This window comes from Arachis hypogaea, chromosome 10 (genome assembly GCF_003086295.3).
Source record: "Arachis hypogaea cultivar Tifrunner chromosome 10, arahy.Tifrunner.gnm2.J5K5, whole genome shotgun sequence".
Taxonomy (NCBI): Eukaryota; Viridiplantae; Streptophyta; class Magnoliopsida; order Fabales; family Fabaceae; genus Arachis; species Arachis hypogaea.
Genome location: NC_092045.1, coordinates 79949314 through 79962200, shown reverse-complemented (window position 1 = coordinate 79962200; position 12887 = coordinate 79949314). Strand labels below are relative to the sequence as shown.

Sequence of the window (12887 nt, the reverse complement as noted above, 5' to 3'; positions counted from 1 at the left end):
ATGAGTGGGCCTGAATAGGTTAGAATTAGAGCAGAAGCAGGATTATTGTTGGTGTTGAAATTGCTTGCCTAACCATAAGTGCAGCCTGTTGGGCTCGGCGTGTTTGTGTGATGAAAACTTTTGGACCAAGAAAGCAAGGGCAAAGAAATGATTGTCCAATTCAGCCTACAATGCCAGCCCAAAATAAAAAGTCAATCAATTGAATTGAGAGATTTACACCACTTTCGATAAGAATTGTTTTAGGAATGCAAGGTTGTAAAATGCAAACTATATAAATCAACAAAATACATAATTTCAAATTGCTAAGTTTCTCAGTGATGAGCATATTGGAGAAATTTTCATTGTAACATAAAAAAAGTAAAAATTAGATATTCTCATTGATATTTTTCTCCTGAAAAGTACATCAAAGCCATGGATCACTCGAAAAATATCCCACTTCTAAGTGGCTAAGCTACTAACTGCAATAATCTTCCGCAGACTTTACTTCTTGCCTTGTTTCTTTCCTTTGTTTTTATTCCTCTTGCTTTTTGGCTTTGAACGTGGCCTGTGCTTTGCAACTTTCTTAAATGCTTTCTTATTATTTATGGGTAGCTTGCGTTTTTCTTCAGAAAAAAGAGGATGGGACCCCGCCGCCTCCTTCCTCTCACTAAGGTAACTTTCTTCTTTTGGGTTGATCTCACTGGTTACAACTGTGACTGTCAAATCACCACTTTCGTATGTCTTCATTTCTTCAAACAGAAGATAATTTCGATTAAGGAGAGAAATTGCAAATCATAGATAGATTTTGTTTTACCTTAGTCTACTTCAGACCTAATAAAAGAACTGGATCCAAGAGAGAACTTGTTGTACAAATACATATAAAGATCATGAACAACTGACATCTAACTTTATCCCTAATATTATATCAACAAGTTAAATTATGAAAATTGAACAAAGCAACGTCGACCAAACTAGCTGTAGAAGCTATCCTGGATATAAGACAGCGTGAAGGGAGTTTGCACATGACATTATGACTTAATAAGGATGACCTGTAAGTGAGTGAATGAATGGAAGAGTCTGAAAAGGAGCTGAAATTCAAAATATTCTCATGCATTCACCACCAAACATAGTTGTCAAAACTGAACCAATATCGAACCGGTCAAACTACTGATTTATTGGTTTATTTGTTTAACCAATAAGTTACTAGTTGAACCACTAAAACCGGTTTTACGTAAATAAAAAATATAAAATAGTAAAAAAAACGTGAAGTTAAAATTTAAAATACATATATTTACAATCATTTTAATATGTAAATATTTAAAATGTTTAATATTTATTTTAATAATTGTATAAATTCTAATAAAATAAATATATAAAATTATAATAAAACAAAAATATTAATAATAAAAAAAATATAATAATATTATTGAAAAATAAAATTAATATTTGATATAACTTAAATTTGACTTAATTAAATTATATATAAATTATAATATAATATGAGTTTTTATATAATATATATTATATACACATATATATAACAAAAAAATTTTCTTTAAGTTGCATAGGTATAAAACTATAAACACACTATGTAGTAAGAAGATAGTTGGCCTAGTGGTGGAGTCATGTCCATTAGGGGTGGCAAACGGGGAAGCCTGCCCCGCCCCGCCAAAAGCCCGCCATCTGACGGGCTGGCCGCCCCACCCCGTCCCGTCTTGTGAGACGGTCCTAAATTCCTCTCCCGCCCTGCCTAACGGTGGGCTGACGGGTTGGCGGGTCAAGCCTGCCAAATCTTTTTTTATAAACTATTAAATATTAAACAATATATATAATTTCACAATCATTTCAATAAATTTATCATTTCTAAAGACATAAAATTATAATTTCTAAATTCACAAACATTAAAGTCTTTATAATTATAAATATGTGATAAACATAATCATAAACTAAGGTTTTTGAAACATTAATAAAACCAACATTGTCCAAAACAAAACAAACATTGTCCAAAACTTATAATTAAACATCAAGTTTATAATCAATCAAACATAAAACATAATCCAAAATATATAACTTAGAACATTTTCAATTATCATTTTCATCCTCTTGAAGATCAATAACATCATAGAAATTTGTAAAAAAAAGGGCCCTAACCAAAAAATGGCTGGCCTGCCGGGGAAGCCAGACAAAACCCACAGATTAGGCGGTGCGGGTTAGGCAGGTTTTTTAAGTTTGACGGTTTCAAATTTTCAGCCTAGCCCGCCTTTTTGGGGAGTTACTTGGCCAGCCCGACAAGTTTTGGCCTATTTGCCACCCCTAATTAGGGGTGTGCATGGCCCGGCCCGGCCCCGAACACTTTAGGGACTATTTTTGTGTGATTTCATCAGGTCTAGGACCGGGTAAGGGTCTCAAAAATAGACCCGGTCATTATTTTGGATCAGGTCCGGGCCATGGCTCGGGTCACCCGAACTCGGCCCAGTGTCCCGGTCATCATACACAATTAATATTGTGTGTTATTAGTGATGGATGATGGCTATTCTTATGTGGAATTTAAGTATTGTAAACCTTAATATTTTGTGTTATTAATTATTATCAGACTATAAGTTAATGTTTTATGTTTAAAATGCATAAGATTTTAGACTAATGCATAATATTGTGTTATTTGTATTGATTTAAATATTTGGTGTTATTAGACAATATTAGTATTATTATAGTTATGCTTTAATTTTGGAGAAGAGTTAGTTCTTGTTATATTTTTCTAAGTGAATTTTACCATGTCAAATAATGGTTGGAGTCTTGAAAATTTGGATATATTCACATGCTAGCTTATAAGAAAGTATCAAGGTAATGTAATGTTAACGGTTTGATTTTCACCCGATTTTTACCCGGTATAATCGTTGCCCGAAAGTGCATAGGTTTCATCGGGTCTAGGGCCAGGTTCGGGTCTAATAAATAAGCCCGGTATATATTTCGGGCCGGGTCTGGGTCACATCAAACCTTATTTCACCCGGCCCAAGCACACCCCTACCCCTAATGTCCATGCATTGCTAAGGTCCAAGGTTCGACACCTTGCTGCAGCATTTTTGCAAAATAGCTGCGGTTCACCGGTCCAGAGCAAGTTTGACTGGTTTAGCTATGGTTCGCACCGGTTTTGACTGGTTCAAACGAGTTTGACCGGTTTTCTACCTTAAACGGTTAGGATATCAAACCGAACCAGATAAGGGTCCGGTTCTCCAGTTTTCTGGTTGAACCGTCCAGTCCGGTTCGGTTTTTATAACTATGCCACCAAAGATGATTTGACACGATCCTAACTCAATATGCCAAAAATAAATGACACTAACGATTCACTTAGTGCAACTAAATAAAATTTTATGGAAGTGTGTCTGCTTCATTCAATTACAGATCTGAAACATACCAGGAATAGGCTCAACTTGGTCGATATCTTCTTGGTGCTCATCGGTTTCATCGGGTTCTGCATCAGCATTTGTTGGAGGGCAACCATAAAGAACAAATTCCCTTTCCAACTTCCTCTGCATAATTATTCCAATAAAATAGATAAGAAAACATAACCTAATAGTGTCTAAACAAATATGCAAAACAACAATAGAAATGTAATTTTACGCCTGTAGTCTCAAATGTCACAAAAGGGGAATGATGAAGTGCTCACCCAAACCCTCTTTATAGCAACGAAACAAACAAAATCCAAAGCAAATAATTTCTTTCCTAATCTTCCATACAAATAATGTCATTTCCAAATTATTCCAACCCCAGAGCACATATCCACACTTGATCAAAGAGCCAAAATACTCATTAAGAAAAATAATGCTCAAGAAACAAAATACTCATTTGAAAATAATAAATTATACTCAAGAAATTGAATATTGAATATCGAATATTGTAAAAATAATGCTCAAGAAACAAAATACGCATTTAAAAAAAGAAAGATTATCAATTACATTAGTAAATGAACTTCAGGTATACAGTTTTATGTGGCCAAGTACTTCATGTTAGACAATGACAACTTTGGAGCTTATTATATTCCAAGAATTATAAATTTCAGCCCTTCTATTCCTTTCTTACTTACTCTGCTTATTTTTTGGTTTCTCTACATTCAGGATTTCCATTCCTGTAACTCTCTCTCTATCTCTAATAATATGGATATACCTATCTCATGAAATGCCAAAAGAATTCTTAAAAAAAAAATAATGTACAAACTCACATCAAAATGTAAAATAAAATTGCATGAAATAAGAAGGGAGTATATCATATGTGTGACCTTTTTGCGCTCCTCGCTGCGTTTCCTCCTTAGAACCTCCTCTTGCTGCTTCTGTGCCTCCTTTCTCCTCTTCTTCTTGCGTTTGTGAAACCCAGTCACATAGTCCCTTCACCAAAATCCTCAACATCATTAGTATCTTTATACACTTATACTTTAAATCACAATCACAAAAAGTTGCAAACTTTTTGAAGAACACACAAAAATTCCAGGAAAACACAATAATGGGGAGTCAGGTAAATCTTTTTGGGCATAAGAGAAAAAGTTGAAGGAAGCATGCATTGAGAGGGTAGGAGGAGAAGGGGGTACTTGAGATCTTTCTCGTTGAAAGAAACGGACAAAGATTTGTTCTTTAGAGCTCTCTTCTTAAGGTGGCGAACTTTGGATGCTGGTTGCGGCACCGGTTCCTCTCCCACAACCATGGTTGCTCCTTGCTGTTGTTGCAAAATCCAATGCTGGGCTGCAAGGAGAAGGAGGAAGAAGAGTAGCAGTGTTAGCTTCTGAGGGATTTCTTTTTGGGTTACAACCAAATGGGCCTAAATGTCACCCGGTCCAATTAAGCGAACCTAACGCGCCAGGAAAAATTATAGCAAAAGGTTGGTATGTTGCAAGGTTGTGAAAATCGAATCGGTTATCAAACTACTCCAGTTACTGGTTTATCGGTTCATTGGTTTAACCAATTCGACTGCGATGCAACCAGAATAACCGTTTTATAATAAAATAATAATTAAAATATAAATAAACACACTAAAACATAATTATAGTCTAATACAAACTTTAAAATATCATTCAAATTAAAAGTACTACATTAACCACATTGTTATAATATTATCCAAATACAAACTCAAAAGTCAAATAACAAAAGAAACAACCAAACATGAAACGACAACATTAAAGTTTGTCATCAATCCTCAAAATTCACAAAAACTTGCTGCAGATTTGCTTCGTTGAGATCATCTTCACCCTCATTTCTTTTAACTTAATTCATGCATTAATCAGAAACATAACATTGCCACAACTAAAACAAATACAAATCAATTGATAAACATTCATCCCTAATAACCAATTTTTTCCATTACTATTATTTTCTTCTACATACTTATGATACCTATTTATCCATCAGAACCTAAAAATTAAAAAAAAATACAAATACTAAAGTCAAATAATTCATTACATTCAATGAGAGGTTTTTCTAATTTCTTTTAGGCATCAGATCAACACCATGTGCATGGGTGTCCACATTGGCAGAATCTTATTTTACGCTAAACAGAACTTTAACTACTACCAATAATATCTTATAAATGAGCTACAAAACCCTAACTACTCCCACGCTAAACTATAGATAGAAACAATTTCAGAGGTGGAAAGGCTCAAAGCTAAATAATCAAAATTTGAGGAGAAAGTTGAAACTCACCAAGTTACCAGTCTTAGACTCTTAGTTATATGAACAAGGAGAGTAGAAAATAACGAATTAACTCTTAGGAAATTTTCAGTTGAACTTTCATCATTTTCAGTGTTGAAATAAAAAACATAAATTCAAATTTTGCAGGTAAAAAGAATTAATAATACAGCATCAGCAACAAGAGTTTCCACAGAATCAGTAACAACAATGACAGTATCAAAAACAGCAGCAAAAAATACTAGCAGTACTAGGTAAGAAATAACAACGTAATAAACAGGGGTTTAAAATGTAAGACACGAAACAAAAACAACAATGTTAACTTAAACTTTAAATAGCAGCAAGAAAAACATCGTAATAAAGAAGAAACCAGTACCAGCAAGAACAATGAATAGAAATTACCTTTCACAGCTGAGGGAGATGGAGTACAAACTCGAACAGATGAGGGAGAGGGAGCACAAACGAGGGCTGGAATTCAAACACGCAAGGGAGAAGGAGCACAGATGAGGAACACGAACTGGAAGACGAAGGCTGGGGCGAGGCGGAACAGAGGATGAACATTGACGAAAGCGCGATGGAACAGAGGCTGAACACCGGTGGAAGCGCCGCGGAACAGACGCGTTGGTACGACGCTGGAGCAGTGCGGATGGCGGCTGAGCAGGCGTGACGGCGACGGTGTCTGGACAGCTTGAAGAAGGGCGAGGAGATGGAGGCTTAGGGCTGCCTCTTTTCTGCGTTCGAAGATTGAAGATGAGAGGAGTAGTGTGAGCCGAGGTAAAATGTAGGGGGCTTTGGGCCAAAACGACGTCATATTAAGCAATTTGTCAAAAACCGGGACGGTTCTGCATATCAACCGAGCCTCTAAGTCATTGGTTTCCGGTTTGACCGGTTTGAATCATACATAAATTAAATTAAGAATAACCTACCATTTATACACATAAAAGTTGAAGATACTGACCAATCTATCCATAGAAAAAAGACATTATCAAATATACCCATCAATAATGACATATGTAAAATCCTAAATAAATAATAATTAAATGTGAACGAATATAGTTAAAAAATTTAGCAATTGAAATTTGATCATTTAAATATGATATTTGGATTCATTGAATTTTTCTGAGTCGGAAAAAATAGTTTTCCACGTAAAAATACGCACTGAAAATTTGACCGACCGTACCGGCTAAGATCTGTCTGGTACTGCAACTGAGGAAATTAATTATAAGTGAATAAGGTTAAGAAATTAGAATTTATAATTTGGGAAAATAGAAGATCTCCATTATGGAGTCTTGGCCGAAGCAGGTTTAGGATATGGGCAGCGCATATGACATGACAGACGGTCAGGAAATTCTTTTCTTAATAGAGTACCAGACTTCTCAGCTATATGACCAAAGATCAGGTCTCCGATCAAACTTCCCTTGGCTACTTTGAAACTGCACATTTCACACTAAATTCAAAGGGCTTAACGATGCCATAGTCTGTACATGCCTGACTTATCCCTTATTCAGGATTGGTTATTTTCTCATACCGAAACGAACTTAGTTTCTCTAATTCCAACCGGAGCGATGTAGGGAACTTCCACTCCTAATAACAAATACAAGCTGCACTAATCTTAAAAGTTTTGACCCAAAATTATACCAACGGACTAAAACGAGTGAACCAGGCTCAAGTGGGCCTAAGCCCACAATATAAATACCTCACTTCAGCACCAAACTCATTGTTCTTCCCCCATTTCCCTTGAGTTCCATGAAGAAGAGAGAAGAGAGGTTAGAAAACCCTTTTCACTATCACTTTGATCTTATTTCGTCCATAACTTTTGATCTGGAGTTCCGATTGACAACTCGTTTATGGTCACGCGTAGTTCTCTTTATCTTCTTCGATTCTATCTAAGCCTTGTGGTAAGAAACTTTCAGAATTTCACCCAGTTTCCTTTTTCCTTGAAATTTGCATTTTTTATTTTGGGGTTGTTGAATTATTGTGATTTTGATTGTTTAGAGGTACACTAGCATGGATTATAAGTGAGTTTCACCCCAATTTCATGAACCCTAGGTTGATTATAAGTGTGAAAATAGGTTATGTTAGAGTATTGGATGATTTTGGTGCATAATTGGGGATTGATATTGCTTGTGGAGCTTTGGCAAGGCTTGGAGCTAAGGTTTGGTGGAGACTTCCAAGAAGAAGCTCAATTATTTTGGCTCCAAGAGGTACGGTTTAAGTTTCATTTAAGTACCGTATGGTGTTATGTGAATTCCTAGGTTAGGTGTCCCTAGGATTAAGCTTGAATGATATGTTTGTATGGATTGATGTGTATAGAGAATGCATGAAGGAAATTGATAATGTATTTATGAAATTGATATTGGTGTTGGATAATTATTGTGTGTTTATGAGTTGTGTTGAATTGAATGGATATTGAGCCGGAGGCCGTGAAATTTTGGCCAGAGGCTGGAAAAAGGTAAAGAAGGTAAGCAATATTTGTATTATGTGATGATTAATGAGGATATTGAATGTGAATGTTGAGCCATGATGAGTTTTGGTAATAATTATGAATAAAGATAATACTTGATTGTTGGTTTATGAATAATGTTGCTTGATTATGAGTTTGTTGGAAGAAAATTGATAGAATTGGACATTGATATGTTGAGAAAGGGGTGATAATGGTATGAAAAAATTTTGGTTAGAATTTGGGTTGTTTTGGGTTAAGGAACTTTGGTTTGAAAATGAGATTTTGAAGAATGGAGGTTTTGGTGACTTTTGAAAAAAACTTATTTTTAATGAACTTCGGCAATTCATAACTTAAGGCTCAAATTTTGTATTTGAAGGAAATCTATTTCAAATTAAAGATAATTTCAAGATCTTCTGAACGGTATAAATTTTGTGGAAAATGGAATTTCATACAGGGAGTTATGCTCATCGGAAGTTCAGTGTGTAAAAATATTTTCTGCAGAATTTAACACCTTTTGCTATTTTAAAGGGGCTCGCATCCGCGGGCTCACACGCGACGCGGACGTTCGGCTCTGCCTTGACGTCCTGCGTACGCGGGAGTGTGCATGGGTACGCAAGAGTGAAATTTCAAGGCTCGCATACATGGGCGGGTGCCACGCGACGCGAGCAAACCATTCAGGCCAAGGAGACTCATGTACGTGGGACATGGTTTGCGTACGCGGGGACCTATTCTTTAGCAAATTGATTTTTATGATTTAAACATAAATTTTTAACCTCTAAATCTCTATTTTTATTCTCTAAGACCCTAAAACTTAGTTTTAATAATAGTAAAGGAACTAAACCTAGAGAAGTAGTTAACTCAAAAGTGAGGAACACTTGAGATGAGATGATTATGAATGAGAATTATGGATATATATATATATATATATATATATATATATATATATATATATATATATATATATATATATATATATATATATATATATGGTGAGCTATGGATATAAGGAAACTTAATGGTGAGCTATGGATATAAGGAAACTTAATGAATGAATATGGTAAGAGATGCCTGGTTAAGGTGTAAGTAATGTACAGGTTGGCTATGAGAAAGAGTAAAAAGGAGGACTAAGTTTAAATTATGAAATTCCTAATGGATGTAAATAAATAATGATGAATTTGAGAATGAGTGGAATATGATTAATGATGATGATGATGTTGATGGCTTGGGTGTGGGGCGATTCATTTCCCCTGCATTTCTTGTGGTTGTGTTTTGTGGGATGTGAGAAATGTGGTTGATAAACCTCTATTTTATGATTCATCTTGTACTTAAATTGAGTGTTTTTATCAAATCTTCACCCACTTATTCATATAAATCGCATGGTTTTACTATTCCTTCCTTGTTTTATGATATATGAGAAAACATGTTTTCTATGCTTTAAAAATATTAAATTTAATTATCCTTTATTACCATTTGATGCCGTGATTTGTGTGTTAAGTATTTTCAGGTTTCATAGGGCAGGAATGACTTAAAGGATGGAAAGAGAACATACAAAAATAGAAGGAAAACACAAAATGGAGTTTTTGAAGGAACTGGCAGCGACGCGAACGCGTGGATGACGTGAACGCGTGGACGATGCGAACGCGTGCTTTGCGCAAATTGGCGTCTGCACGAACGCGTGCATGACGTGAACGCGTGGCTCATGCGAAACACAGATGACGCAGACGCGTGACTGACGCGACCGCGTGCAAGAGCAAAACTCCAGGTGACGCGGCCGCGTGACCCACGCAAACGCGTGACGTGCGTGATCTACAGAATTCGCAGAAGTCGGCCCCAGCGACTTCTGGACCCTTTTTGGTCCAAATCCAAGCCCAGAGAACACATATTAAAGGCCATAAATTGGGGAATCCATCCATTCATCAATATACTTCATACCACATTCATAATTCTAGGATTATATGTAGTTTTTAGAGGGAAAGGTTCTCTCCTCTCTTTGAGGATTAAAATTAGGATTAGGATTTCATCTTCTTCAGTCACAGGTTCAATGTTCCTTTTATTTATTTTCTCAATTTAGTTTATGAACTCTTTATGTTTAGATTGATTTTCTATTTAATACAATTTGAGGTATTTCAGACTTATGATTGCTTTCTTTAATTTATGTTATTGATGCTTTCGCTTTATCCAAATTATTTTTATTTGAGTAGATTTTCTTCCCTTTTGGCTTTGGTTGATTAATTGGTAACTCTTGAGTTGTCAAACTCATCGTGATTGATAATTGATGTCCTTGCTGATTGATTTAGATTCCTATAACTCTAGTCTTTCCTCAGGAGTTGACTAGGACTTTAGGTGTTAAATTAATTTATCCACTTGACTGACATTCATAGTTAGAGGTTGACTTAGTGGGAGCAATAATACAACTCTCATCACCATTGATAAGGATAATTAGGATAGGACTTCCAGTTTTCATACTTCGCCAAGAGTTTTTCTTTGCTATTGATTTAATTCCCTGCAATCTATTTTTCTCATTCAACCTTTCAAAAACCCAAAAATACTGTTTTCCATAACCAATAATAAATCATACTTCCCTGCAATTCCTTGAGAAGACGACCCGAGGTTTGAATACTTCGGTTTATAAATTTATTGGGTTTTGTTACTTGTGACAACCAAACGTTTGTACGAAAGGATTTTCTGTTGGTTTAGAAGCTATACTTACAATGCGATTATATTTTTATATTTCTTTACTGATAGAAAAATCCGTTCGTCAAAATGGCGCCGTTGCCGGGGAATTGCAAACGTGTGCCTTATTATTGGTTATTGTAAATATTTTTCTTTTACTTGTTTATTTGTTTTTGTTTTCCCTTTTTATTTCTATTAACTACTATGAGTTCTCACCCCTCTCGCTTTGAGTTTGGTTTTAAATTTGTTGAAAGGAATGGAAGCTATATTAGGAGCATGCATCAAGGTCAAAGCAATCAAAGATGGATGGAGCCAAGAGGATCTAATCAACCCTTTAGGCAACAACACCTTCCAAGATATCATGGACAAAGACCATTCTACAATGCATACCAAGCTGATGGATATGGTGGGCCCTCTTATATTTACCAACGAGCCCCACCCTGTGCTCATATACCATCCTCTCAACATAGCTTCGAACCACCACACTCACAAGCTCCTTTTCACCATTCACCATCGTATGATCCTTATCCACCCCAATTCCAATCCAATTACTCCCAAGAACCACCACTTCCCTATGTACCATGTCCATATCCATTACCTCAAGAATCACAGGCTCGCCTCCAGGAAACAGTAGATCAATTTCATGCAACCCTTCATCAACTGGAGCAAGTAATAAATCAATTATCTTCCAGACCTTCGGATACTCAAGGAACTCTCATAGCTCCATGTGGACAATCTAATGAAGAACGTAGCATGAAGGAGATACCGAAACTCCAGTAGACAGTACAGAGCATGACTTCATACTGGAATAAGTAGAGGAAGCTGTCATTATAGAAGAAGAAGAGTTGATTGAAGACTTAGGAGACGCTGAACCTCCATGGGAATCCAGAGTTGTGGAGAATTCCGTCACGGACGCTACAATTGATGCTAAGAAGGATAGTGCACAACCCCCAAAGTAGGTATACTATGAAGAACTGGACGGAATAACCCAAGACGCAAGTTTCCTTGATGATGATAACCACAAGTCAAGTTCTCTTAGTAATGAACTTGCATCCGCAAGTGAATTCTTTGAGACAGGAGAACCTTTCCCAAGTGAATACGAAGAAGATGCTGAGGTAAAATTTTCTCAACCTCCAACTTATGACTTTAGTGATGATAAAGAAATCGAGGACTTTGATCAAGACATGGTTGAAATTGAAGAAATTTGCAAAGAAGTGGAGGAATTCACAGAGGAATACAAGGGAGTAGAGCTTGCAAAACTACTGGAAACACTTATCCCAAGGCCACTACCACCCAACTCCAACTTCAAGTGGGTAAAATCCTTAACTTTTATCTTTACTTTTTCACTTGAATATGATTTACTTGAAACAGATGGCCAGCTTAGAGCTCTTTGTGGCTTTAAGAGCAAAAGGGAAAAGACTCGCACTCAGAGTTGGTATGCAAGATTCAATAAGGTTTCGCACTAAAATTTGAGGAGCAAGGATTGGTACAGAGTTCGATTAGTTGAGTCTCGGAAGATGTTTGGCCATCCTGGTGAGAATACAACTTCCAAACCACCCGGCTGGAAAAATGCAGATCAAGACAAAAACGGGTGTAAAAGTAAAGTTTGGGATCCTGGAATCTATTCTGAAATTCAACACCCCGGGAGCCTTGAAACCTGTTTGAAACTGCTCAAGGGCTTTACGTGCCTTGTTTGGGACCCCGGAGGCTGTTGGCATTCCAAACATTGGTGGAGATTTTTGGATGAATACAAGCACAAGCCACCATAACAGGAAGCTCATCAAATGTCCAACTTAAGGACTTTAACCAAAAGTGCTAGGTGGGAGACAACCCACCATGGTATGATCGTTCCTTTTTCAGTTTAGCCTATTTTTGAATTTTGATTAAACCTGGAATTGTGCATAACATTCATTGCATTCTGCATAGTGCTTAAAAAAAATCACCCCACGCGGGCGCGCAGGCCACGCGTGGGCGTCGAATGGAAATCGGCGTGAAGTTGGGCTGGAATCGTGCGGCTGGTGTGCGTTTAGCACAAAACGGCCCACGCGTTCGCGTCCCTGATGCGAACACGTCACTTGCACCATAATCATCCCACGCGAAAGCGTGAGCGACGCGTTCGCGTG

At 36.6% G+C, this 12887-nt stretch overlaps 1 protein-coding gene across 2 annotated transcripts; it reads right to left on the bottom strand.

The window, feature by feature from the left end:
* Window positions 1-253: 253 nt before the first annotated feature.
* On the bottom strand, window positions 254-6433 carry LOC112715782 (uncharacterized). Of its 2 annotated transcripts, none has more exons than XM_025767602.2 (5): window positions 6051-6433; window positions 4559-4709; window positions 4253-4358; window positions 3392-3506; window positions 254-728 (listed from the first exon to the last, which is right to left on the bottom strand). In XM_025767602.2, exons 2-5 carry the CDS (start codon window positions 4669-4671, stop codon window positions 481-483), a joined length of 582 nt encoding a protein of 193 aa, XP_025623387.1. In that variant the 5' UTR covers window positions 4672-4709; window positions 6051-6433; the 3' UTR covers window positions 254-480. The 2 variants fall into 2 exon arrangements, with proteins under 2 accessions (XP_025623387.1, XP_025623388.1); XM_025767603.3 differs by having other exon boundaries at window positions 4559-4815; window positions 6051-6419.
* Window positions 6434-12887: the final 6454 nt, after the last annotated feature.

What these genes read in the sequence shown, in the direction of transcription:
- LOC112715782 (XM_025767602.2), bottom strand. Translation starts at nt 4,671, where the DNA reads ATGGTTGTGGGAGAGGAACCGGTGCCGCAACCAGCATCCAAAGTTCGC. An exon ending in TTCAACGAGAAAGATCTCAA is followed by an intron (nt 4,359 to 4,558) that starts GTACCCCCTTCT and finishes ATTTTGGTGAAG; the next exon opens with GGACTATGTGACTGGGTTTC. An exon ending in CCAAGTTGAGCCTATTCCTG is followed by an intron (nt 729 to 3,391) that starts GTATGTTTCAGA and finishes TTCTGTTTGAAG; the next exon opens with AAATGAAGACATACGAAAGT.